The sequence below is a fragment of the Eptatretus burgeri genome, chromosome 2 (assembly GCF_056783735.1).
Source record: "Eptatretus burgeri isolate ZD-2024b chromosome 2, Ebu_testis_v1, whole genome shotgun sequence".
NCBI lineage: Eukaryota > Metazoa > Chordata > Myxini > Myxiniformes > Myxinidae > Eptatretus > Eptatretus burgeri.
Window position 1 is genome coordinate 111,276,785 of NC_140962.1, and position 27,176 is coordinate 111,303,960.

Consider the following 27,176-nt stretch of genomic DNA (forward strand, 5'->3'; position numbering starts at 1 on the left):
GTGTTCCATGTATTTACGCAGGTGATAGCGGATTCAAAAAAAATCGAATATAGATTGAATTTTCAAAGAGGGAGTCGATGACGTCACAATCAGCAGCATTCGGCGGCAAACCGACGACCGGGTCCCAGACGACGTGCTTTACTTAACTAAGTCGATGAGTTCAGGACGTTTGTTCAACTCAGCATTTACGACTTTTATCCTGCCATGTTGTTTATCTGTTGATGGAGGTAATATAGAAACGATGATTATGTTAAATCGTTCGTGTTACTCATCTGGCACGATGTGTCAAGGCCAACAATCTAAAGCGACCGGTCTCAAACGCTACCATGGGTATCCAGACACACCACCAATATGAAATGAGCTGTTGAATGCGGCGCAAAACATCCAAAGAAACTACGGTAAGCGAGTATTGTGATCCGTCCTGTTCCCCACACCTGTCGTAGACATGTATCTGCTAGTTTACAATAATAAACACAAATGAGTTATCACTGGTAATTTTATGAATTTACACCAGAGTATGAATATTGTTGCGGTTCTAGGAACCACATCCCTCCAAAGCAATGGCAACCATCACACAGCGGTCCCTGGACAGTTATTTCATTAATGTACGCTCAAATAGTCCCTTCCATTTTTTCTAGCGGGACAACGGGACAGTGTGTTGTGTAAACTTCATAGCTAGGTCTGATTAAATCTCTGCACTCATTCCTATTATTTTTACTATTATTCCTGAGGTAAATCCCAGCTACGTGCACCCTTCGCTGTGAGATGGGTCCTCAGGGAAGGCCAAGCAGGCATTACGCCGGACACCCCTCTGCAGAAATCACAGCCTGCCAAACATATGTGCAGCAGCAATTTCCACCCACTGGACAGAAAGTGCACCCAACACGACACCCACGCTGCACAGAACACATACTGAGGAGATTGAAGAAACGGCACCCTCAATGCTGGCAACTTGCAAAGCACACGCAGCCGCACACTTTCCAACCCATTTCGAAATCCCCATTTAATAATTATATCTATCTTCTTCTTCTTCTTCTTCAACTCAACCCTACATACAATAATTGTATCCAATCCTTTCCCTCAATTCCCTGACAGATCAGAGCTGGCACCGTGCATCCCACCGCCTCTGATAACCGTGAACACCATGCTCGATGGCAGACGGACCCGCACGCTGGCCACGTGCTTAATGGCGGACCCGCACGCACTGTACGGGGCATGCTCGATGGTGGGCGGACCTGCGCGCTGACCACGTGTTCAATGGCGGAGTCACACGCAGCCCGTGATACTTTATCATGGTATAGAACAGAGCACAAGTAACACACATCTTTGGTCGGGTCTGCGCATGGGGTTACAATAACATCTTACTGTCGGTCTTCACTCACAACGGCAACAAATGTCTCATGCGGACGGCAGACATCCTCCTGCACCTCCGCCTCGATGCAACTGCTACCAGGCAGAGGCAAGCTGTGCAGCCGGATCGCTTGGGCCGCATGGCACACCACGGAGCAGGCACATTGACCAGTGCCGGCCGCAGGGACACAGCACGGGGTTCGGTGCAAAGTGATTCATATCACGGGGTTCGGTGGAAGGTGATTCATATCGTGGTGCTCGGATCGAGACGATTCCGCAGGTTGGAACCATCTGGCCGGAAGTGAAGTGGAGCCGCTTCCGGTCCTGGCGGCCAGCCCGTGTGTTGGCGGGGGCCCAATCAGAGTGCCCGCTTCGGGTCGTCGCCCCCACCCCACACCACTGGATCTATAAAAGGACGGGTCGCGGGGCGGTGGAAAGAGTAGTCATCATCGTTCCAGAAGAGTAGTTGTCGTCGTTTCAGAAGAGTTGTCGTCATTCCTGGTGTGTCGTTCCTGCTTGTTGTTCCTGGTGTGTCGTTCCGGAGTCGTCGTCATCGTTCCAGAAGAGTAGTAGTCGTCGTTCCTGAGTCGTTCAAGTGTCATTAGTGCGTCGTGGCTCCTGCTCGCTCAGTCCTGTCGAATAGTCTTGCTCGTCCTGGCCTGGAATTCAGCTTCAACAATTCGCCTTCTGACTCTGCCTTTTTTACCACTTCTCCGTCCACTTGCTTTGGACTCCACCTCTCTCTCCACCCATTGGCTTTTGACGCCACCCAAGTCCCTCCCTTCATGCCCAACGGTCGCGTCTCATTCTCTGGACCGACGTGAGCTGCACGAAGTGCCACGAAGCAAGAGACGACGTGCCAGCCGTCAGGGAGGTATCACCTAGCGGAGCATCACCCCTCCCCCCCAAAACGTATTGGTGGTGCGATCGGGCAATTGTGCATTGTATTGAGAGACCGTTAGCTTCATCTTCTCTCCTTTTTCTCTTCATTGGTGTGTGTGTGTGTGTGTGTGTGTGTGTGTGTGTGTGTGTGTGTGTGTGTGTGTGTGTGTGTGTGTGTGTGTGTGTGTGTGTGTGTGTGTGTGTGTGTGTGTGTGTGTGTCCTGGCGTCTCTCCTCGCTTAAGTTAAGATTGTACAAGAATTATATCGGGATAACTCTGCTCTGTGACTGCTTTTGTAAGTTGCTTGTATATTGCCGCATTTTTCACATTTCTTCCTATTCCTGCTGCAATCAATAAACAACATTCACTGTGCCACATAATCTATCCTCACCTGCCTGTAAATAAACCCTTTGTAGAAATGTTCCCAGCTCGTATTTGTTTGTTCTTTTATTGATCCAGCATGGTCCGTATCCTAAAACTTAGCCAGGACTTTATTCCCAACGTTCCGTTCCTTTTAGCCGGTACATCCTTGGCAGTGTCGCTCGGCTGCATCTGATCCGGTAAAGTGATCCAGTTCGGACAAGGCGTACCGAGGGCGTGTCCACCGGTAATTAGATCACGTGGTTATTTTTAGGTAACCGGATTAACCAGACGGAGGACCCTAAGTCACGTGGTTAAGTTATTGGCATTCACGGTCGGTTAGCGACCCACGGAATTATCCGTGTGCGATGGCCTGCAATTCCGGGGAGTCTGGTGGGATCCCGAGATAGCTTCCCCCCCCCCCAACCTTGTGGTCTTATCACCCAACCCCCAGCCCGCAACAATATCATTGGAACAATAATTAAAACAGCACTCGGAAGAATGCAAACCAATGTCAGGCTGAACAGTTTACGTTTCGTACCTGGACCAGACCTCCAAATTTTCATCAGCTTATTTACCCAACTCATCCACAACTTTTTGAGATATCATTATATATCCACAATATATATATATATATATATATATATATATATATATATATATATATATATACATATATACATATATATATATATATATATATATATATATATATATATATATATATATATATATATATACATATATACATATATATGTTTGTCCCTTTCTCTCAATGGTGGGTGAAGAATCACATTTAAAAAAAAATAATTGTCGCATCCAGATTCCAATAGTCACCAAAATTTAATTATTTCATCCTTGAACACACCCAACCTGTCCACCAAATTTCGTCCAATGATTGAACACACCCAACCTGTCCACTAAATTTAGTCCAAGTCTGTCCACAACTTTTTGAGATATCCTGCTTACAGACAAACAAACAGACAAACAGGAGTGAAAAAGTAACCTCCACATACCTTCGGTGGCAGAGGTAATTATCACCATTATCACTGGTACAATTTTGGATCTCTTCAGTTTCCAGGTTCTTTTGACTTCATTTTTTAAATCTTGGTATTTGGTCATTTTCTTCATTTGTGTTGTTTAAGCGAAAAATAATAATAAATAATAAAAATATATCACTGTGAACTGACACCTCAATTAGCAACACCTTCTTTTCTTTTTTGTACCTCAATACTCTATCCGGTCGCTTTGTTTTCTACGATCACACTTGATGTGATCATCAGGTCGTACGTGAGCGTTACGTACTTTATTTCAATATTTGTTGACATTTCCCTTTATATTTTTATTATGTCTTTTTTGCAATCGTTGGAGCTGCACTCATTGCTGTTTCGGTTTCATGTGGAATATCTTCTATTTGCACCTGCCTTTGGAATATTTTTGCAAGATGGGTTCGGGATACCTTTTCTGGCTCAACGTCTTCGTGTTGCATACAAATTGTGTTTGATAGTTTGTCAAACTTGTCACGTACTCTGCTCATCCTATAGTCGCCGCTCTGTGCACTTGGTCGAGTTCCATCAGGCCACTACCTCCTTTTCTTGGCAGGTACATTCACGAGATGCACCGATTTTTGTGGATAGCGAAGAGTTTCCTTGTTTTGATATCGAGTTAATTGATTTCCGCTTGTGGCCAGTTGATTATTCCGCAGCTGTACTGGAACACTGGAACTGCTAGTTGTTTGATGGCTTTTTGTTCATTTGAGAAATGTGTGTTTTCAGGATCAACCTCGTTCTACACAGGTATTCTTTGGTAATTGTTATGGGCATTTCTTTGCGACATACAGTATTTGGTGGCCCTCTTCTACTCCAAGATATTTGTAAGCTTCCTTCTCTAGTTCCTGGATTGTATTGCAATTGATTTTCTTAATGTCGACACCTGTTTTGGCACACCTATCTCGGCCAAATTCCATTTTAATGTCAACGGTGTACCGTTTCCCTAAATTTCATTTGTTCTGCAATTTTTCATCGTTTGGTGCAAAGAGTTTTAAATCATCCATGTACACTAGATGTGTCACCTTTCTTGTTTCTTTGGACGTTCTTTTATTGGTTTTTAGGGTGTATCCGTGTCCTTGCTCATTAATGACGTTATTTAGTGGGTCCAGGGCCAGGCAAAACAGGTGTGTGATTTTTATTTTTTTTCCACATTCCTCAAAGTAATTTTTTTCTTATTATTTTAAAAGAACCCCAGCTTTGAAACTACCAGCCCTTACAAATCAGCATCATTAATATTTTAAGAAAATAAAGTATCCTCAAAAATCTGCTAAAATTATGTTGAAGTCAGGTTACTCCACAAAAAAACTGTCAAAAGCCAAAACGACCACAGTAATTTATCTCAAAGATTGCAATTACATTGTGGGTTAAATGGATATAATTTACCTGGAGACTCTTGCTGTTGGGTATGTGGTCGTCACTGGAAGAGTTATTTTGCTCCTCTGGACTATTCCGCTCCTGTGAACTCTTGATGAGATCAGCCAGCAGTGTCAGAGCTGAGTCAGAATGTTCAATCTTCACTATGGTTGTACCAAGATCTTTGCCCGATTCTTGGTTGTACTGTAGTGTAGAGGGAGCAGAGTCCAAGAGTTCAGGGAGGCTTTCAGTCACCACCTTGCAGGTCTCTGAGATTGTCCGCTTCTGATTATTGGGATGACCCATTGCGCTGGTTTGACTTGCTGCCCTGTGGTTGGGGAAAAACGGAACAATGACACAAGTGCAATGACACATGATTGAGAAATAAGTAGAAGCCTCTGAAATGAAAGAATAAAAAGGAATAACACAACATTATATAACTGTTTTTTTATGTAAAACAACTTCATATTTTATTTTGCTTGGTTTTTATTATCTGTTATACTTTTGTAGATTCCAAACAGTTTCTGTTCATTTTGTGATATGCAACTGTAACTGTAAAGAAAAAAACAAAGCATGCCAGTAAGAATCGGTAAAGAAATTGGGTGAATTAAACAAGCATTCCAGTGAGAATATTTTTACGGCTGTGGAAATTCGCAAACCACTATTCAGGGCCCGTAGGTGAGATAACTCTAAGTACATGTGTAGTTAGCACCAAACCCGTTGTTTAGAGGGAATTTATGTGATTCATACGGGCTGCGATGCTTTGAGATAGCCGTTATTCTGTTCTATCTTTATTTTGAACCAACCACGTCCCAAACGCACCATAACCATCAAACCACCACCGATAAACCCTCCACCACCCTCACCTCTCTCCTTCTACGGCCATTCCCGCACCACCTGTGAACACTGAGCGTCGGGCTGTCTTGGGCTCGATCAGCGATACGCACCGAGCCGCAAGTGCAAATAGTGGCCTTTCCGAGGGAGAATTCGGATCAAGAACGCTACACGCCCACTTCTGATCCATCCAATTAGCAAGCGCGGAGCGGCTTGGCCCCGCCTGCAAGCGCGTCGGTGTGAATTCTAGGATCAGGGGAGGTTCACACCCACTTTTCCTCCGTCCAATGGGCGAGCGTGGCTCCGCCCCCGAGGTCATCCTGATCCGGAAATTTGCATATCGTTTTCTCCTGCTGGCCTATAAAACGGCGAGCGCAAGGCGAATCGTGGCAGAGTCAGTTTTTGGTTGGAGAGCAGAGTGTGGCAGCGGCAGAGTGTGGCAGCGGCAGAGTGTGGCAGAGAGTGGAGTCGGGTGGCGAAGGCATCGAGTTGGGTTCTGCAGTCAGCTGAGGAGAGTTGTGGGAAGAGGCCAAGGAGCTCGGGTCCGAGGTGAGAAGGACGGCGGTCGGCGACGAGGTCGCGGTGGGAGATTGCTCGTCACGGGACCCAAGCCAGCCAGCCAGCCATTCTCCCTCCCCCAGGGCATCAACAATTCCCCCTTTTCCCCCACGCTGAGATTGTGCAACAAAGGGGGCCCCGTTCCCACCCAACTACAAACGTCATGCCAACGAAACCCGCCAAGGAGCACGGAGTCAGGGCACAGCCACGCCGCCACATCTGCGGCTCGTCCGCCAACGCGTCACGAGGACGCGGGTAGGACCCACCCGGTTTCGCGGACCTGGCCGTTCCTTCAGGTCACGCGCGCATATTGGCCTACAGGCCCGTCTGCCCCCTTGTCTATGAGGGTGGCTTCTTTCCTTTGCTTTTGAGTAAATGTGTGTTGGCGCCGTCTGTAAAGTAGAACTCTATAAGTGTTGCCATGTGTACGCGTATTCGGTAGTAACTCTGCGTCATTGTTTCTTTTGTTGTACTGCTATAGGTGCATTTTGAATGTTTGGCTGTATATGTGTGCTTTCCATGTGTCACGTAATAAATGTGCATTGTGTGAACTGTTTTCCCATTTCGCTTCGTCTTTTCTTTATTGACCCTCCATCCTGCTTCACGTAAAGGGTTCGTAGTGGGCTTAATACGCCTGATAATTAATCGGAACCGTCGAGGCCGACGATAACACCGCTCGGTTATCCCGATAGCACGGAACGGACCGCTTAAGCGGTTCGTGTCCGGAGTCGGCCGGCGGCGAGGTACGATCGCCGGGTCGACCATCTGCGCAGGTACTTAGGTAGATCGAATTTGGCGAGCAATTCTATCCTGCGCGGGTGGGCAATTGGCACGGTTGTGGTGGGGTTAAACCCCCACCCGTGACTAGCTCCCTGCGTTGTTCCGAGAGGATCACGACAGAATTGTCCGTTCCGGTGGGCGAGGCGGCCACCATTCGAGTCGAGCGGCCGTCCGCACGCCGGCGGGCGCGAATTCGCAACAATATATACTCTCTACCATAAAAAACTGAACATATACAATTTATAATATCATTGTTGATGTACTGTTCCATTTATTCCAAGGGCCTATTTGGCATGATTGATGTGCAGAACACCTGATTTCAAGTTTACACGCAACATAATTAACTCATGCAACAAGAACGGCACTCGGTAGAGTGCACACGTTCGCCAGGCTGAACAGTTTACGTTTCGTATCCCACTGATAGGCCGGATCTGCATCCGGACCATTCGTCCATTGTCACACACACCACACAGAGGCCCGGGCAGAGAACCAATCAGTAAATGGTCGCGAGGTAAGAAAAACCTCAGGGCGGGACAGAACGGGCAGTTGGCACCAAGCAGTTAAGCGAGTTGGTTAAATGAATTTGGCAGGGACGGCACCTAGCGAGGGGAGGAGAGCAGATTAGTTGGGTGAGAGACGTCTCTTGAAGTCAAGCAAGTGGACGCGGCTGACCTGGAGAGAGACGGGACTCAATGACACCAGACAAGCATGTGTGCCACAAGGCTATGAAGCCCAGACATACCACAGCTGATACGTCTTGTTCATGCCAAGGACTTGCCATCGCGCTCTCCCTCGTCCCAGACAACACAGGATCATGTGAGAATCAAGTTCTTTCTTCCATTGTCCGTGGCCTCTCCTCGTCTTAATCTTCGTCGTGTGAATGGTTTAAGATATCGCATAAGCCACTTATATTTTGAGGGATTTTGTGTATAAAGAACAGCTGTGATACTTGTGCTTCTTTTTCTTCTGCCTATCCCTCATTGCTTACTTTTGATTATTCATTAAACCTGCTACTCACCAATGGGGTGTCACAGCCTGGTGCGCGGTTCACAATTTGGCAATTATAACTGCGGCATGAGTTAAACTCGTGGCTGTTGGAAATTTGGCACAAAGCCCTCATGAAGAGGTTGTAAACCTGTGGTACATCGATCGGTCACCAATCCTCTTCTAAATGTGGAAATTACCGTAGGTGATGTCAGAAACCAAAGAAAAGATCTGTTCAGCTTTCCCAGCGGATCTGTCACTTAGTTGGTGATCATTCGGGTGCAAGATTTGACCACGTGTCCACCCCACAGGTCCACAGTAACAATATGTTTCATCAACACCACATGCAAAATACAAAGCAATGCCCGACTGGCCTTGTTTTGGAAACTCCAACTTATTCCAATAAGGAGGCTTCCTCAAGGTATACAACATGATGAACAATGCATTATATCAAATAAACGTTGAAAAGGATATGTTTAGTACCATGAGAAACCAAGTGCAGCTGATGTTAAGTATGAGTCATTAACCAAAGGACAAAAAAAATTGTTAAAAGGCCGATTGACACCAATTCATCACAAAGACTAATATTCCACTGATATAACATGATGGCCTGACAAACCTCTTTTTCAACACAATGATGGCTTCATCCATCTGCAAAAACTCTGCAGCTTTCAGCACGAGATCAAGCTCAACACCTTCCACATAGACAATACCCGTGTAAATAAACTCCAGCAGATGTCCAAATGCCAGCTCACTCAGGCCTGCTCCAAACAACCACACAAGTTTAAACATGCCATCAGCCTCATTCTCTCGATGAATGCCTTGCTTACTATGCACTCAAACCCAGTTGTTTGAATCAAGACGTGACGGCATTTGAGACAGGGATAGAGCAAAACAATGCATGGATCCAATAATGTTTTGCTCCAACATATAGCACCAAACAGAATTGTCACAAATAACCTTTCACTTTGTACAAAAACTGCTGCCTGTAACTATGGTGAACTCGTCCTTACCCTCAATCGCTACCACTGTATCTTCCTGGACCTGCTTGAAGAAACTGTGAAAGAAGCGGCTGCTGGCAGCGAGAACGGCTTTGTGGGCTCTGAATCGGTGACCTGCACCAGTGGAGAATGGGCAGATTGGAATGAGAATTTTTACGAGTTAATGCTGGGGAAAATGTAAAGGTCTCTATATCAGGTTTGAGAAGCAGCATTTTCCTCTGTTTTCCTGTTAATGTTGCATGGAAATTAATAAGAACTAGAAACTAGTTTCATCTCAATTAAAGATCACATGACAAATCCCTTGAGAGAGAAATTATATATATATATATATATATATATATATATATATATATATATATATATATATATATATATATATATATATATATATATATATATATATATATATATATATATATATATATATGACAGAGATGATTGTCCGTTTGTCTGTTCGCAGTGTATGCTGATTGGCTGTTTCAGGCTCAGTACAATGTGATTGGCTCCTGGCAAGATTGAATAATGTATCGTTTCGGCTTATTAACTGCTGATATTCGAAATCGAGAGTGAAATTGGAAAAATTTAGGAAAGATTGATTTTTTTTCTGAACTGATATAATTAAATAATCGGGTCCAAAGAACAGGAGGTTTTGGCTCCAAAATTCTTTGTTTTTCACTCTTTTAAAGGTAATTATTGTTCATCTGATTTTATATTTTTACATTTTTTAATGTACAAATACAACATGGAATTGCAGTTTGATAATTACCTCCGCCACCCTGTGAAGGTGATTATGTTTTCACTCCTCTCTGTCTGTCTGTCTGTTTGTGTGCAGGATGTCTCAAAACGTTGTGGACAGATCTAGATGAAATTTTGTAGACAGGTTCAGTGTGTGACAAGGACGAACTGATTAGATTTTGGTGGAGATCCGGATCCAGATCCGACGACTAGAATTTAAAAAAATGATTCTACAGCATTGAGAGATAGGACCAAAAACGATATATAGCACGATATCTCAAAAGGTTGTGGACGGATTCGGACGAAACTTGGTGGACACAGGTGTCGCATGGACGAATTCATTCAATGTTGGTGAAGATCTGGATCCGGATTCGGATCCGACAAATTTTTAAGTGATTCTTCACCATTGAGAGACGGGCTAAACTGATAAATATCACGATATCTCAAAAAGTTGTAAATGGATTCGGCCGACACTTAATGGACAGGTTGGGTAGGTGACAAGGACAAATTGATTCGATTTTGATGAAGATCGGAATCCGAATACGAGGATTTTTTTTATTTTTTTTAAGTGATTCTTCACCATTGAGAGAGAGGGTCAAAATCGATATATTACTGTACAGCATGATATTACAAAAATGTATTGGGAACGATATGTTCTCGTGAATCAAGCATTACGGCGCAGAGGTATGCGCTCTACCGAGTGTCCTTTTAGTTAACAGTGCGTTAAGATACGACCTGACCGACAGGATTACCTCGAGATACGCACACTCGCCTCTAAGCTGTCTAGCCTGGGTTTGAATCCCAACCCAGCTATAAAATGTCATCCTGGTGTTTCACAGACAGTGTGAATCATCAATGTGCGTGTTGTCCCTCCGATGGACGTTAAACTGGGCGTCCTGTCTTCGACATTAGTTAATAAATGTTAAAGATTCCCACGGTGTCCTTCACAAAGAGTGGGTGAGCAATTGCCGGCACCGTGACCAAATTCCTGCCCGAAGTACTGCTGGGAAGGCAATAGCAAATAGTCCGGGAGCCAACCTGTGTACGAGGCTGTTTTAGGGTTGGACCTTACAGCCTCTGCTATAAAATTTTACACCCCCAGGATGTTTAGATATATGTTTGCAGTTCATGAAAACCAATGTTGGCAATTCATAAGCTCTTGCGAAAAATTTTGGCGGACGTTTTTGTTTGAGGAAGATTTGAAAAATTTGATAAAACAGCAATTGTCAATAAAATTTCTAAAAAAATTAAAAAATCACATTCATGAAAAATAAATGTGAACTAAATGTAAGAATTCAATCAGTGCATTGTAAAATGACAAAAAAAATTGCCTTTGTGGAAGTAAACCTCGTAAAAGTACATAATTTTGTGAAAAATGCCTTAAAAATAACGTTTTTTGAAGATGGCCTTTAGAACTTTTCTTATCATAGGCAGATGCTGCATTAGAATACTAATTTCTCTTAATGTGATATGAACATGGTATCCATGGCTAATTAAAACAGCAAATTTGAGTGAGTTCTATCAATTTTTAAAGAGAAAATTAACATTTTTGTCAACCAAAGTTACCCCTACCCCCAAAATCCTCTTACTCTATTGAACACAGTTCGGTTAAGGTTTGCTAGATCCAGGTTGGGTACTTCACAGTTCACTCTTCCAAAGGAAAATTCAATGGTGTTTGGAGTGACATGGCCCTGGAGCAGACATACAACAATGAAGGGAAGACATCTCTGTTCAAAGGCATATCTCAGGCACCAGCTGCTCGAGATAAATATGTGAAGACAGCACCATTTCTCACAGCTGTATCAGAGAACATAAAGTCTATGGCTAATCTAGGCCAACAGGAATCTACTCATCATGGAGAAACACAGAAGCAGGCAACAGAAGAACATATGCATGTTGAGGAGATCAAGAAAGTGATATGCCAGCAGATGATAAACCCATTCCAGTGTAACAACCAAGTGGATCTGCTCAATAGAGCAACTGGTAAGAAGGATGCTTCAAAAGACTTGGTCCATGCTCAAGCTAAGGGCATGGAAGCCATTATGAAAGCAGAAGAGGTGGTCTCTATTAAGATTGAACCACTGAAGCTGGTAACTTTCTCCTCACAGAAGAAATCAAAACCATCAAGGAAACAGAGTTTAATCAGGATCTATCAAGATGAGACTGCAACTACACGTGTGCTGTGTTTCTATCGAGATGCCGACCCAGTCACAAGACAGATTGCATTTTCCCATGAGTGGACAGACTATCCATCATCCCTGTTTGAGGTTGATCCATGCTTAGCACAGGGGTTTGTAATGCGCAAAGGCAACAAGTCTGATTTCGTGGCAGTGCTAATTGCTGAAGCTGAGCAGGATGTTGTTTTACAGCTGCCATCATTACCACAGAGTGACCTATACACAGTTTATCTGGTAGACACAATGGCATTTGTAAATAAATACCAAAAAATGGGTGCAAAAACATTTGGTGAACTTCCCCAGCTGTATCTTCGCAAGCTCCTGCAGTTGAAACCTGAAATGTGCAACTGTGTCAACATCATTGGTGATCAGGATGATTTTGATGATAGCCATACTTTGAAGGGTCATGAGCAGCAGAGGAGAAACCAGACAGACCAGGCAAGACAATTCTCACCATCCAAGAGTCTAGAAATTCCGGACTGGAATTTACTCATGAAGAATCCAAGAAATAAAGGAAATCTTCAGAACTTCATTGGCACTTCCCTTTGTGAGAGTCCTGAAGCTATTCCGGATGGAGTGACCATCATTCTTGGTGGTATGATGGAAAACAAAGGTCACACTCTTTCCATCACATCAGCATCAAGTTCAGTTCTGGACTTACCTTGTGAAGAACATGAAGAGGCAGACACAAGGATTATTGCTCATCTTGCATATTGTGTGGAATATCCTGATCACCATTGAGCTGTTGTGCATGCAACAGATACAGACATAATTATGCTGTGTATATATCACTTCTGCTGCTTGAACACATTGCAAGAACTCTGGATACAACGGCAGAATCAATACCTACCTATTCATGAGCTTGTAGAAGTGTTGAGCAAGAAGTACCAGAAAATCCTCTTGATGTCGCAGCCACACTTCTGTGCACATATGTGTTGTGTGGATGTGACACAGTGAGCTACTCATTCAGAAGGGGAAAAGAAGAGGTCAGGTCAGGTATGGGAGCATGTGCCAGAACAGCGCGTCACTGCGTCCACTTTCCGCCGGTACTCCAGGGGCCTCCGTCTGGCCATCCCCCAGGCAGATGCCAGGCCCATCCCCATCTCCTTGAGATGATGGTCAACCTGCTGCAACCATGAGGCACGTGGTCAGCCCACTGGCCTCCTCCACTCATGAGACTCCCTCGCTGAGAGAATCTGGTGAGCAGGATCAGCGTCAGGAAAACGAGCCACATGTCCATACAGCCGCAGCTGACGCTCACGGACTATGCAGGTAACAAATCTCATCCGAGTCTCTCTCAGCAACCGCTCGTTGGACACAAAATCCGACCAGCGATAGCCAAGGATTCTTCGAAGAGACCTGATACCAAAGGAATTAAGTCTCCGTCTCAGATCCTTGGTCAAAGTCCAAGTCTCGCACCCATAGAGCAAGACTGGAAGTACCAAGGACCTGAAGACTCGGACTTTCGTCCTCCCGCACAGGTACCGGCAGCGCCACACCCCATGATCCAGTAAATCCATGACTCCCCAGGCCCGACCCAGACGTCTATTGACCTCCGGCTCACAACCTGCGGAGACATGAATATCACTGCCAAGGTAAGTGAATCTATCCACGACCTCAACATCCTCACCACAAACAGACACAGACAGGACAGCAGCATCCAAGATGTCACCGAAAGCCTGGATCTTAGTTTTGACCCAAGAAATCCGTAATCCCAACGGCTCCGACTCCTCATTCAGCACCTCGAGGGCCCCCAAGAGGATGTCTAAAGTCTCCGCAAAGATGACTGCATCATCTGCAAAATCAAGGTCCGAGATCTTGACATTGCCAAACGATGCACCGCAACTTTATCTCTCCGACATCCTCCCTAAAATCCAGTCCATACAAGTGCTGAAAAGTGTGGGGGCAAGTACACATCCCTGACGAACTCCAGTAACAACTGGAAATAAGTCAGAGATGGTACCACCACACTCCACAGCACTCTCAGTACCAGAGTAGAGTTCAGACATCAGATCGATCAGTTTCGGTGGCACCCCACGAAGACCAAGAATTCTCCAGAGGACATCCCGATTCACTGAATCGAACGCTTTACAGAGATCAACATAGGCTGCAAGCAGCCCCTGCCGAAACTCTCGTCTGCGTTCGGTGAGGACACGAAGTGCAAGGATACGGTCAATCGTTGACCTCTTTGGTGTAAAGCCTGACTGTTCTGGATGCTGGTGCTCAAGCAGATGGTGGCGAACCCTATCAAGAATTATCCGAACAAAGACCTTGCCCGGCACTGAGAGCAGCGTCACCCCTCGGTAGTTGTTGCAGTCTTGGCGATCACCCTTCCCTTTCCAGAGAGGGACAACAAGGCCCCTCTTCCAGTCAGTTGGGATGATGCCTGTGTTCCTGTGAAAAGAAGAGCGGCACAGGTTTCTCTGGGACTGATAGGAAACCTTCCCCACCTTGTTGATTTTGGAAGAGATAGTGAAATGGCAGCAACAGAATGTGTCATTGATGAGGCCAGAGTATACTGGACTGCTCTGCATGGCCAAAAAGGGTTCAGCTGTTTGGATACCCTCAGGCAGCATATGTTTGTCTCTTCAAAATTAGACCTTAGGTCACTGCCAGCAACAGAAGATGCGTTTTACTTCCTTGTTTTAAGAGCATTGTATCAATTGCTTCTGTATAGATGTGCACATCTCAGTGACCGAGCACTTCCCCCAGCCACAACATTTGGCAGAACCCTTATCAATGGAAAACTGGTCCCAATTCTCATGTCTAAGCCAGCCAAGCCAAACATAGACAAAACTGTGTCTTGCATGTGCAAATTATCCAAATGTCTGAAACGATGTTCATGCAAAAAGGCTGCTGTGCCTTGCTGAGTGACATGCATATGCCTTGGTCAGAGAGGTTCATGTGGTGGAGTTGTTTCAGAGAGTGACTCTTCCTCTGAAGAGGATGTTTCATGTCACAATATTGTGTTAATCCATTTCTAATTTTATCTTCCTTAAAACCATGGCATGTAAAAGTATGTTCTTGTTCCTGACCCCATTGATAGTCAAGCATTTCTGAGTTGCATAAATCTTTTGTTGTTTGACATATAACCTTGTCAATTGTAGGTAGGTTAAATCTACACCAATTGTGATATAGGAAATGAACTCCTCTTGAATATGAGGGGTCATTTGTGTATATAGGTTTAGTGGTTATGATTTTAGGACAATATGAATTACCCATACCCCCATCCTACATCTTCGCTTTTGCCAACATTTTGTCATCAGAGGGGGCTCGCAAAAGTGTTGACTGTGTTGTTGCGCAAGAGTTTCACCATTGCCAACATTGGTTTTCATATACTCAAAGGGTGTCTCTTTATGAAAATCAACAGAAAAATTTTATAGCAGACCGGGCAATTTTTTTTTAATTTTGATCGGTTGGCTCCCGGACTAAAACCACCCAGTATAATGCTTGCTCAGGAAGCTCCTTCGTGGCATATACACTCAGTAACGAGTATAGTACATCCAATCTCAAATACTCTAAAAGCAACAACTGAACAAGAAATGTGAAAAAAAAAACTGAAAAGGATATGAAAGCCATTAAAAAAGATAGAGCATGGACATATAGAGAGAGGAGAAGGAGGGGAAGAGGGGAGGTGGGGAGTGAGGGAGGGAGAGAGGAGAGTGAGGAGTAGGGGGAAGGGGGAGGGACAGAGACAGGGCAGTGGTGGGGGGGAGATAGATATGGGAGTGTGAAGAGAGAGAGACAGCGGAGTGGGGGGGGGGGAGAGACAGGAGAGTGGGGAGGGGGATAAGGGAGATAGAAGAGGGGGATAGGGAGGGGAGGGATGGAGAGAGGAGGGGGATGGGAAGGATTTTTTTTGGGGGGGGGACAAATTATCCATCCTGTCTACCCCATTGTTTATCCAATTCTCCCTCTATTTTGTCCTTCAACTGCACTGTTAGTGTCTCTCCCCCCCCCCTTACTACTGTTCATTTTGATCTGTTGCATCCTGCTCCGTTTAGTGTTCTAGCTCTTCCACGAGCCTCAATTCTGCATACAAAAAAAAAAAGTCATAGGTTGGCAACCATCGTACAGGCTTCATGGACCGAATGGTCTCTTTCTGTGTTGAAGTTCCTTGGAAGGGAAGTTATCTATTTTATATATTGTGAACCATGGTGTCTGTCTGTGCATTCGTCTGTCTCCCATTTATGGCAGCCGTTTATCGCACTGCATTGAAAAGCTCATCATTCAATTCTGAAATGACGGGAGAACAGGCATGAGAAATGTAGATGTAAAATGTTATTTTGCAACCAATATATTTTGCCATCTTTTTAAACAAATCTAACCTCTGCCGCCCTATGTTGCACCACCATCTTGTGGTGAGCGGTATAAGTAGCTCAGAGAATTTGTTCTGAGTGAAACCAAGAGTGCAACACAATTTACCTTTTTAAAGTCCATTAAATATTATTTAAATAGAGAGACTAACTTAAACCTTTCCCATCAATGTGGATGGAAACTCTTGAAAGCTTTTCCTATCATTTGGGATGGGTACTCTTCCTTGTATGTGTGTGTGTGTGTGTATATATATATATATATATATATATATATATATATATATATATATATATATATATATATATATATATATATATATATATATATATATATATATATATATATATATATATATATATATAAAGAGAGAGCGAGAGAGTGAGAGAGAGAGAGAATATCAGATGCTTCTGACTCAAGTTATGGTCTGCAAAATGATTTTTGAAAGGCACATGACCATTGTCCTGTTCAACCTCAAATTGAATGAGTTCATCTCTTTATTACAGTCTATAATTATGCCAAGTTTGGTCAAGGTTGGTCAAAATCCATTCAGCGGTTTCCAAGTTATCATGGTAACGAAAATTCGCTATCTTGTATTGCCCTTTGCCCCAAAACATTATCAGTTGAGCTTTGCACAGCACATGCCTGTATCAAGTTTGGTGAAAATCCCTTTTGTGATTCACAAACTATCGTAGCAACAAAAATTGGTCACGGCCAGACGGACAACCCCAAAACATACTGTAATACATCCGGTGCCGGAGGCATAAAAAAGCATAAATGTAACAGGAATATGTATCGGGTCTGTCCTTCAAAGCTAGCATAACCCTTGAAGATTCACCAGCAACAATGAGCGCGATGTCCGTGAAGTTGTCATGCAAACGCTGTTCATTGAGGTGAGAGAGAATGTAACGAATATAGTGATCTCCCTCCCTCTCTCGATCTTCACTGAGGCCCATTGTTTCATTTTCAGCACACACCTCCATGACCTGTTGGAAAAACGAGCACTGAAGGATTTTGTTTTCTTCAATGTATGAACCAAGAAGGCAAGAAACTTATAAATACATAATATATACATGTATACACAAACACAGTAGTCCCATATATGTGGGAATATCAGGTGGTGATTGGTCAAATTCAAAGTCGCGCACAGGAAATACAATTTGTGTTTTACCAGTTTGCCCGATTGTGGGAAGAGAAAATGCCTCTTTTTTTTTTACCATTTAATAAAGAAACAAACATGGCATGGCAATATTAATAAATACACTATTTTTGACAACCAGGGGCATAAATCCATCTGGAGCCCCAACAAGACACACACTGAACCACGCATCATAACCTAACCCACTACGTAAGCCACAAGTCTGGTGCCAACCGAGGATTTGTAGGGATACGTAGGTTTCACAAATGCTGCAGGATATTCAAGCAGGGCAGATTTTTTTTTTCACCGAAGATAATGGATGTGACGGCTTCATCCCTGTTCATCCACCGCAGGTGTGGGGAGACTGGTACGGGCGATGTGACAGATTTGCTGCTCTGCCGACTCTCCAGAAATCAGTGGCAAAATGAGAATCTCGGTCTCTTTCCATCTCCACTCTCTCAGTGCCTATCGTTTTAAAAAAAATTTCTTCCAAATGCTTCCTCTTCTCATGCCAAAGGCCTTACTTTATATCCTGCTTGCGAAGCAGTCTTACATTGTCAGCAATGTGTCCTTGCGTATAAACCACACAATCTCCACCAATCCCATGCTAGGCGGAACAGGCACAAGCAGCTTGGTGTGGATGGACAGCAGTCATTAAATTAGAGAGGAAAAAAAGTGTGAGGTAGTTGTAATCATTAAAAGGGAGTAATCAGCACTCAGTGGTCTCGATCTGCGAGCTTGTGTGGCCGACCACTTCATGGCTGAGCTGTTGTTGCTCCGAGACGTTTCCACTTCACAATAACAGCTCTTACAGTTGACTGCGGCAGCTCTAGCAGGGCAGAAATTTGACGAACTGACTTGTTGGAAAGGTGGCATCTTATGACGGTGCCACGTTGAAAGTCACTGAACTCTTCGGTACAGCCCATTCTACTGCCATGTTCGTCCATGGAGATTGCGTGGCTGTGTGCTTGATTTTATGCACTCGTCAGCAATGGGTGCAGCTGAAATAGCCAAATTTACTAATTAGAAGGGGTGTGCACATACTTTTGGCCATGTAGTGTTTGCATTTGCTTTAGTCTCTGAAACTACACACACAATTTATGAAAATTGATCACAACCTTCGTCACCCTTGACGTACCAAAGTTCGTTCACTCGATTAAAAAAAAAACAAAAAAAACCATCGAGATCGAAGGTGGTTTACGGGGCGTGGGGGTTATCCCCCCAGCCATTTGCTCCAATATTGATTCATTGGTACATTTCGCCGATTCCATCTCACGTTGACTTCCTCAGTATCAATATTCCACCAGGTGAGCACCCCAGGTGTATTGATTACCACGATTTTTTTTGAAATATTCCACATCTCATTTTTGATCCCACCTCTCAAATGGCGAGGGAATCACTTTTTTAAAATTCCCTTAATTCCATCGTCCGGATCAAGATTCGGATCTTCAGCAAAATCAAACAAACTCGACCTTGTCACACATGCACAACCTGTCCACAAAGTCTCGTCCGAATTATGTCCACAACTTTTAGATATCCTGTACACACACACACACACACACACACACACACACACACACACACACACACACACACACACACACACACACACACACACACACACACACACACACACACACACACACACAACCTCGGTCGACCTTCGCTGGTGGAGGTAAAGATACAAGATTAAGATCACGCATCAAGAACACCATGCTCCGTGCTCCGTGCTCTGTGCAGACGCCATACCAGGACGGAAGTTTGTTATGGGCTCCGATCAACGGGGGAAAAATCAAACGATGCGGAACGAAAAAAACAACTCCCGAGTAACAACTATAACGGTGAACCGTCCGTTAAATGTATTTTACATAAAAACATTGATTAAAGGATCCTCCACGAAGGGGAACTACAGGGTCATTGACTAGACTAGAGGGGAGAAATAACTAGGCCGCACACGTCATCAATGAGCGACACAATCAGCGCCGCACGGTACCCTTCGGTTCGGCAAAGCAGGCGGACACGACTCGGACGAACACGGACGCAAGGATTGAACAACTTTTTCAAATGAAAAAACAATCAACGCGTCACACCGTGCCGCACACGTGACTCTCAGGAGCCGCTGTACCTCGGCCGATCACGTGACAATCACAGCCCGGTGGACACCGGCCGATCACGTGACAATCACAGCCCGGTGGACACCGGCCGATCACGTGACAATCACAGCCCGGTGGACACCGGCCGATCACGTGACAATCACAGCCCGGTGGACACCGGCCGCGCACGTGACTATGTTAGGGTAACTGAGAAATGGTTGAATGACGAGAGTAACCGGAGGACAGGATAAGAAGGCGACAAGGAGTATCGGTGTGATATGAAGGAGAGAATAGGAGGAGGAGCAATCTGGGCAAAACACAGGATTGAATCAAGAGAAAGAGGTGATATCAAGGAGGGAATGATTCAAAAGGAAATTGGACGTACGAGGAGGCCGTTCGGCCCATTGTGGCTGCGCCACATCAACACCACACCAATATTTATATAAAACTACAAGGGCACTCAGGAGAGCGCATACCTCCGCCACGTAATGCATATCATCCAGTAGAACATATCACGCCCAATACAATTTTGAAATATTGTGTTATATATTGTGTTTTGGCCCCATCTCTCAATAATGAAGAATCATTTCAAAAATAAATAAAAAAAACTCTCGTATCTGGATCTGGACTCCGATCTTCACCAAAATCAAATCAATTCATCCTTGTGACATACCCAACCTGTCCACCAAGTTTCGTCCGAATCCGTCCACAACTTTTTGAGATGTGATATATATATATATATATATATATATATATATATATATATATATATATATATATATATATATATATATATATATATATATATATATATATATATATATATGTTGTGATTTCCCGCCAGCGCGTCGCCACGAGCACGACCCTCGATGGAGTGGTGGTCGCCTCGGCTCGATCCCCCGGAATGTCAGATCGCCGGCCCGGAAAAGTTCGGGTCGACGGGTCCTGGTTATTTTGGACAGAAATACGCCAATGGGGAGATCACGTGGGGTAGGGTTAATTGCCAACTTCAACTTACCTAAGTACCCACGTAATCCAGCTACCGGGGTACGTCACCCTCGGCGGAACTCGTACGGAAGCAAGCCGCTTAAGCAGACCCGTTCCGTGTGCGTAGCCGAGCGGTAGTATCGCCGAATTCCGCCGGCCGATTATCTGGTTACCGTGGCCCAACGGCCAGCTAATCCCTCACACGTACGACATGCTCAGGCAATGAAGGAAATGACACGACAAGCTGAGTACCTTGAACAATTGGGGTTCTATTTTACAATAATAATGGGGAACTAGGGAACACAAAGAGCAGAACTAAACCGAATACCAGGCAATGCACGTATGTACAGGACACAAAGCACTTACCAGTTTTATACTTGTTAGACGGGCGCCACAAACAGACACACGCACACCCAGACAGAAATGGTGGCTATCACCTTTAATACGGACTTCAGCTCGGAGGGACAGATGAGCTGAAGTCCAGGACCTATCTCTGACCTCTCCACCTCGACGACGACCACGATGGCGATCCCCAAGAGGAGAAGGCTCCAGACCTCCCTGACTACGACCAAGCCAACCACGACGAAAAGCGACGATCGCCTAGATGACCACCATGGCCATGCACCGAGATGCAATCCTTCCTTTCTCTCTCTTCATACAACACCCTGGCCACGTATTTATTCGCCTGTTTGGGGGGGGGGGGGAGGAAAAACGTCTCCGCCCCCTCCGTTCTTGGTCTGAGGTGGTGAAGTCCTTGATTGGCCAAGGAGGCCCACTCCTATTATTCTGGGCGGAGTCCCAATCTGAGGCGGTGAAGTCCTTGATTGGCCAAGGAGCACACTCCTCCCATCCTGGGCAGAATCTAGAGCTGACTCCCGCCCACATTCGTGGTCGGTGGGGTGTAGATAATGGCGTCGGGCACAGCGAGATGACGGTGAAACTATGCTGGCGTGGTTGCAGTCATTGGTGGTGTGAACAAAAGAAAAGCAAACCTGACTATTAATAATAAACAGGAACATTTAAACACCCGTTAGACTAGGGGAAAGGGCTATCTATAAAACACGTACTTTCCGAGATAACTATTCTAAAGGAACCTGAATGGTGTTCTGTGAATTTCCACAACCATAACAATATATATATATATATATATATATATATATATATATATATATATATATATATATATATATATATATATATATATATATCAGTTTAGTACGAGCTCTCAATGGTGAAGAATCACTTAAAAAAAATTTCGGATCTTCACCAAAATTGAATCGATTCTTCCTTGTCAAACACCCAATGTGTCCACCAGGTTTCATCCAAATCCGTCTACAGATTTTTGAGATATCATGCGAAATATAGTTTTTGGTCCTATATCCAATGGTGAAGAATCACTTTAAAAATTCTAGTAATCGGATCCAGATCCGGATCTTCACGAAAATCTAATCAGTTAGTCCTTTTCACAACCCAACCTGTCCACAACTTTTTGAGATATCCTGCACACAAACAGAAAAACAAACAAGTAAATAAAATAAAAATGGCCCATAGGGCCAGAACTTGACGAAATACAACAAGATTCGCGTACCATCGAGAATATTGAGCGATAACAGGTATTTTTGGGGTTAAACATAGTTTTTAGGGTCAATAATAGTTTTTAGGATCAACAATAGATTTAGGTCTAAAATAGTTTTTGGGGTCAACAATAGTTGTTTGGGTTAAAAATAATTTTTTGGGGGTCAAAAAGTGTTTTTGAGTCCAAAAATTTCAAAGTTTTGTTTAGTCAAAAATTAAAAAACAAAAATTTCCATTACATTGTTCACTGTGAATGGTAATTTTTCTGAATATTTGGTGGCATTATGATTCATAAGTGATCATGACTACCATGAAAAACCATAGACAGCACTTACCATGTTAAATTAAAATACCTGTCACCTCCGTAATCCATAACGGATGTGACCAATTTTTAATCCAGTCAAAGATACTCCCCTCCTACGTCCGTGTTTCAAATTTGAAAGGAATCCGTTAAGATTTGGCGGAGACATGAATTTTGGAAAATCAGCCCATGCTAAAAGATACGGATTTTCGCGATTTTCAGGAATTTTTCCTGACCTTGACCTTTTACCTTGACATGCCAAAAGTTATAGGGCTCTATTTTGGTGGCCAATAAGTCCATTGGTGAAGTTCCATGACATTCCGACTCGAAATGCGACCTGTAGAGCGAGACGTAGACACAAACAAACAAACAAACACACAAACAGAACCGACCAACATACTTGACAAAATCGTAGATTTCGTCAAGTAAAAATCACTCATGGAGTGACAAATTGGCAAAACAGCACAGAGTAGAATGGCACTCGGGAGAGTGCAGACTTCTGCCAGGTGGAACAGTTTACGTTTTGTATCCCACTGATGGGCTGGATCCGAACCAAAATCCAATCCGCTTGTTCTTGTCACCTATTCAACTCATCCACCTTGTTTTGTCACAATTCATCCACAAGTTTTTGAGATGAAGTGATATAGTTACTTTTTGGTCTTCTCCAATTTTAAAAATTAGGCCTGTGTTGACCTATTGACCTTAAAATTAATTGGTAGTTGAATTCAGTGACCTGACATGAAAATGCTCTTCAAATTTCAAGTTAATTGGATTAAAAGTGAGGATTTTAGAAATTTGGCCTATGTTGACCTTTTTGTCTATTTTGACCTTTATGCCTCTGGTGACCCCAAGAAATAATAGGTGGTTGAATTCAGTGACTTGACATGTAAATCCTTTTCAAATTTCAACTGAATCGGATGAAAATTGAGGATTTAGAAAATTTGGCCTTTTGGCCTATGTTTACCTCAAAATTAACAAGTGTCTGAATTCAGTGACCTGACCTGAAAATGCTCTTCAAATTTCAAGTCAATCAGATGAAAATTGAGGATTTTAGAAAATTTGGCCCAAATTGGCCTTTGTTGATCTCAAAATTAATAGGTGCTTCAATTCAGCGAACTGATATGCAAATGGTCTTTAAATTTCAAATCAATCAGATTAACATTGACAATTTTACAAAACAACTAAAAAAAATGCCTATTTTGGGTCGACCTTATGGCCTATGTTGACCTTTTGACCTATGATAACCTTAAAAGCAATAGGTGGTTGAATTCAATGATCTGATATGCAAATCCTGTTCAAATTTCAAGTCAATCGGATGAAATTTGAGGATTTTAGAAAATTTGGCTCAAATTGGCCTATTGGCCTATGTAGACCTTTTCTGTCGACCAAATTTTACGAAGCTTCAATGCGGGACCATCGCAAGGTCAGTGACATTATTCTCTGAAAATTTAAGAACAATCGGTTGAGCGGTTTGGGCTGGAGGCGAGTGGACAGACAAACAAACACAAATGAAAAATCACTCACAATGTGACAACTTGGCAAAACAGCACAAAGTAGAATGGCAATCGGTAGAGTGCACACCTCTACCAGGTGGAACACTTCACATTTTGTATCCCACTGATGGGCTGGATCCAAACGAAAATCTAATCCGCTTGTTCTTGTCACCTTAGAACCAACTCATCCACCTTGTTTTGTCATAACTTGTCCACAACTTTTTGAGATAGTGATATATTTAGTTTTTGGCACGATCTATCAATTTTAGAAATGAGGCGTGTGTTGACGATTTGACTTAAAATTAATTGGTAGTTGAATTCATCGACCTGACATGAAAATGCTCTTCAAATCTCAAGTCAGTCAGACAAAAATTAAGGATTTTCGAAAATTTGGTCCAAATTGGCCTTTTGGCCTATGTTTACCTCAAAATCAATTGGTCGCTGAATTCAGTGACCTGATATGTAAATGCTCTTCAAATTTCAATTTAATTTGATGAGAATTGAGGATTTAGAAAATTTGGCCCAAATTGGCCTTTTAGCCTATTTTGACCTTTTGGCCTATGTTTACCTCAAAATTAATAGGTGTTTGAATTCAGCGACATGACATGAAAATGCTCTTCAATTTTAAAGTCAATCGGATGAAAATTGAAGATTTTAGAAATTTTGGCCCAAATTGGCCTATGTTTACCTTTTGGCCTATCATAACCTCAAAAGTAATAGGTGGTTGAATTTATTGACCTGGTGTGCAAATCCTGTTCAAATTTCAAGTCAATCGGATGGAAATTGAGGACTTTAGAAATTTGGCCCAATTAGGCCCAAATTGGCCTTTTGGCCGGTGTTAATCTCAAAATTAATAAGTGCTTGAATTTAACAAATTCTTATGCAAATATTCTTCAAATTTCATGTCAATCAGATGAAAACTGACAATTTTGGAAACATTTAAAAATCAGACCTATTTGGGTTGACCTTATGGCCAATGTTGACCTTTTGACCTATGATAACCTCAAAAGTAATAGATGGTTGAATTTATTGACGTGTTATGCAAATCCTGTTCAAATTTCAAGTCAATCGGATGAAATTTGAGGATTTTAGTAAATTTGGCTCAAATTTGCCTATTGGCCGATGTAGACCTTTTCAATTGACCAAATTTTACGACACTTCAATGCAGAACCATTGCAGGGTCGGTGACATTAATCTCTGAAAATTTAAGAACGATTGGTTGAGCGGTTTGCGCTGGAAGTGAGCGGACAGAGAGACAAACATACAAACAAGCCGGTAGGCGCCATGGGTGGTCGCTATATAATTGCATAAGTCATAGTTTTTGATGGATCTCGCTGAAAATTTTTGACAAAGGTTGATTATAGTGCGCATAAAAGTGTAGAAGCGGATTCTTGATTTTCAAAAAAAAATGTTTTTTTTTAGGATTTTTTCAAAAATTTCAAAGTCCCGTTGCTAGGCAACGGTGGCGTCCATAGAAACGGTGCTCAAAAACATACAACTCGATCCTGGTATGAACCTACCAGTCAAGTTACATCAAAATCGGTTGACTCCTCTGGCCTGTCCATTACATACAAACAAACAGACAAGCCGGTAGGCGACATGGGTGGTCGCTAGACTCAGGCGAATTTGAAATATGTAGATAAGAGAACACATCAGATGGCATTTTTGCCGTTCGTTGTTCCATATAGGAACATGACGAGCAATTGTCCATTCATTATTTGTGTTCGATTCCCTAACCCTACGTTAGGGAATCCTAACGCGAACGTTGGGGTGAAAGCATGTTGTTGTTCGTCTTTCGGCTGCTCCCGTTAGGGGTCACCACAGCGGATCATCCGTTATGATCCGCATACTGATTTGGCATAGGTTTTACACCGGATGCCCTTCCTGACTCAACCCTGGTCGCCTCTTACGACACAGGGATAAGGACTGGGTTTCGCCATGATTCCAGGCTGCCCTACACCCTCTCATACCGCGTTCCAGCACAGAGCTCCCGTCCTCAAGCGATCCTCCAACCCAAGCCTCCGAGAAGCCGGATTACAGGCGCACGCCACTACGCCCGGTTGTTGGGGTGAAAACATATAGTAACATAATTGCATACGAGTCATACAGTTTTTGACGGATCGGGCTGAAAATGTTTGACAAAGAGGTTGATTATAGTGCGTATAAAAGCATGGAAGCCGATTTTTGATCTTCAAAAAAAAAAAATTTGGATTTTTTCTAAAATTTCAGTCCCGTTGCTGGGCAACGGTGGCCTCCATAGCAACGGTGCTCAAAAGCATACAACTAGATCCTGGTATGAACCTACCAGTCAAGTGTCATCAAAATCAGTTGACTCCTCTGGCCTCCAGAGCTGTCCATTACAGAGAGACATACAGACAGACGGAAAACCTGAGACTAAGCGTAGTCTAGCGACCACCCAACACAAACAAACAAACAAACGGAGGCGATCAACATAACTTGTCAAAAAAAAAAGAAAAAAATTGCTAAGTAACAAACAGGGGTGAAAACATAACTCCTTCACTTTTGGTGGCAGAGGTAAAAATGACATGACATGATATAAAATTAGCAGCCATGATATTAAAAAAAATTTCAATTTTCATCATAACAGACAGACAGGAGTGAAAACACAACCTTCCACTTTCGGTGATTGGGATAAAAAGAAAATACAAAATGTTTATTACTTACGAAATCTTTAGAATTCGAAATCTTTAGAAATCTTTAGATTTCGTAAGTATTGTTACGAATTCTGGCCCGCCTGGCGTGCGATCGGCCACGTAACTCTAATCGTGACCGCGTCGCCCACCGGTCGGACAATTCAGTCGTGATCCTCCTTGGAACTACCGCCAGGAGCCAGTCACAGGTGGGGCTTTAACCTCACCACAACCCAGTCCGCATTCTACCCGCGCAAAATAGGGTGAATCGCCGAATGGTCGATACACCTAAATACTCGCGCGGGTAACCTACCGAGGGGTTGCACCACGCCGCAGGTCGGCTTAGGACACGAACCGCTGAAGCGGATCGTTCCGTGCTACAGGGATAACCGAGCGGTGTTATCGCCGACCTCGACGGTTCAGTGATTATTCTTTACTCGGTTGTTCAAAACCCACTACGCATTCCACGATGCAAGATGGCACTTTCAAAGGGGAAATAGGACACGACGAACGGGATACATTCAAACAAAGCACATTTATTTATACAGCACGTATGTACAG

The 27,176-nt window shown here is 43.5% G+C and overlaps 1 protein-coding gene across 8 annotated transcripts in view; it reads right to left on the reverse strand.

The window, feature by feature from the left end:
- Positions 1-27,176, reverse strand: part of LOC147032833 (zinc finger protein 131-like) — a 49,380-nt gene that overhangs the window by 13,054 nt on the left and 9,150 nt on the right. The window contains exons 1-5 of one of the 8 annotated variants that reach the window (XM_085870719.1): positions 19,641-19,879; positions 17,216-17,363; positions 9,164-9,265; positions 8,770-8,911; positions 5,025-5,322 (exon numbers count right to left, since the gene is read on the reverse strand). In XM_085870719.1, the coding sequence (XP_085726845.1) occupies positions 5,025-5,322; positions 8,770-8,911; positions 9,164-9,265; positions 17,216-17,360 (687 nt within the window). In that variant the 5' untranslated portion in view covers positions 17,361-17,363; positions 19,641-19,879. Of the gene's footprint in view, positions 1-5,024; positions 5,323-8,769; positions 8,912-9,163; positions 9,266-17,215; positions 17,364-19,166; positions 19,186-19,264; positions 19,470-19,508; positions 19,611-19,640; positions 19,880-27,176 lie in introns of those variants that run through there. The other 7 variants (XM_085870722.1, XM_085870720.1, XM_085870723.1 and 4 more) reach the window with 7 other exon arrangements.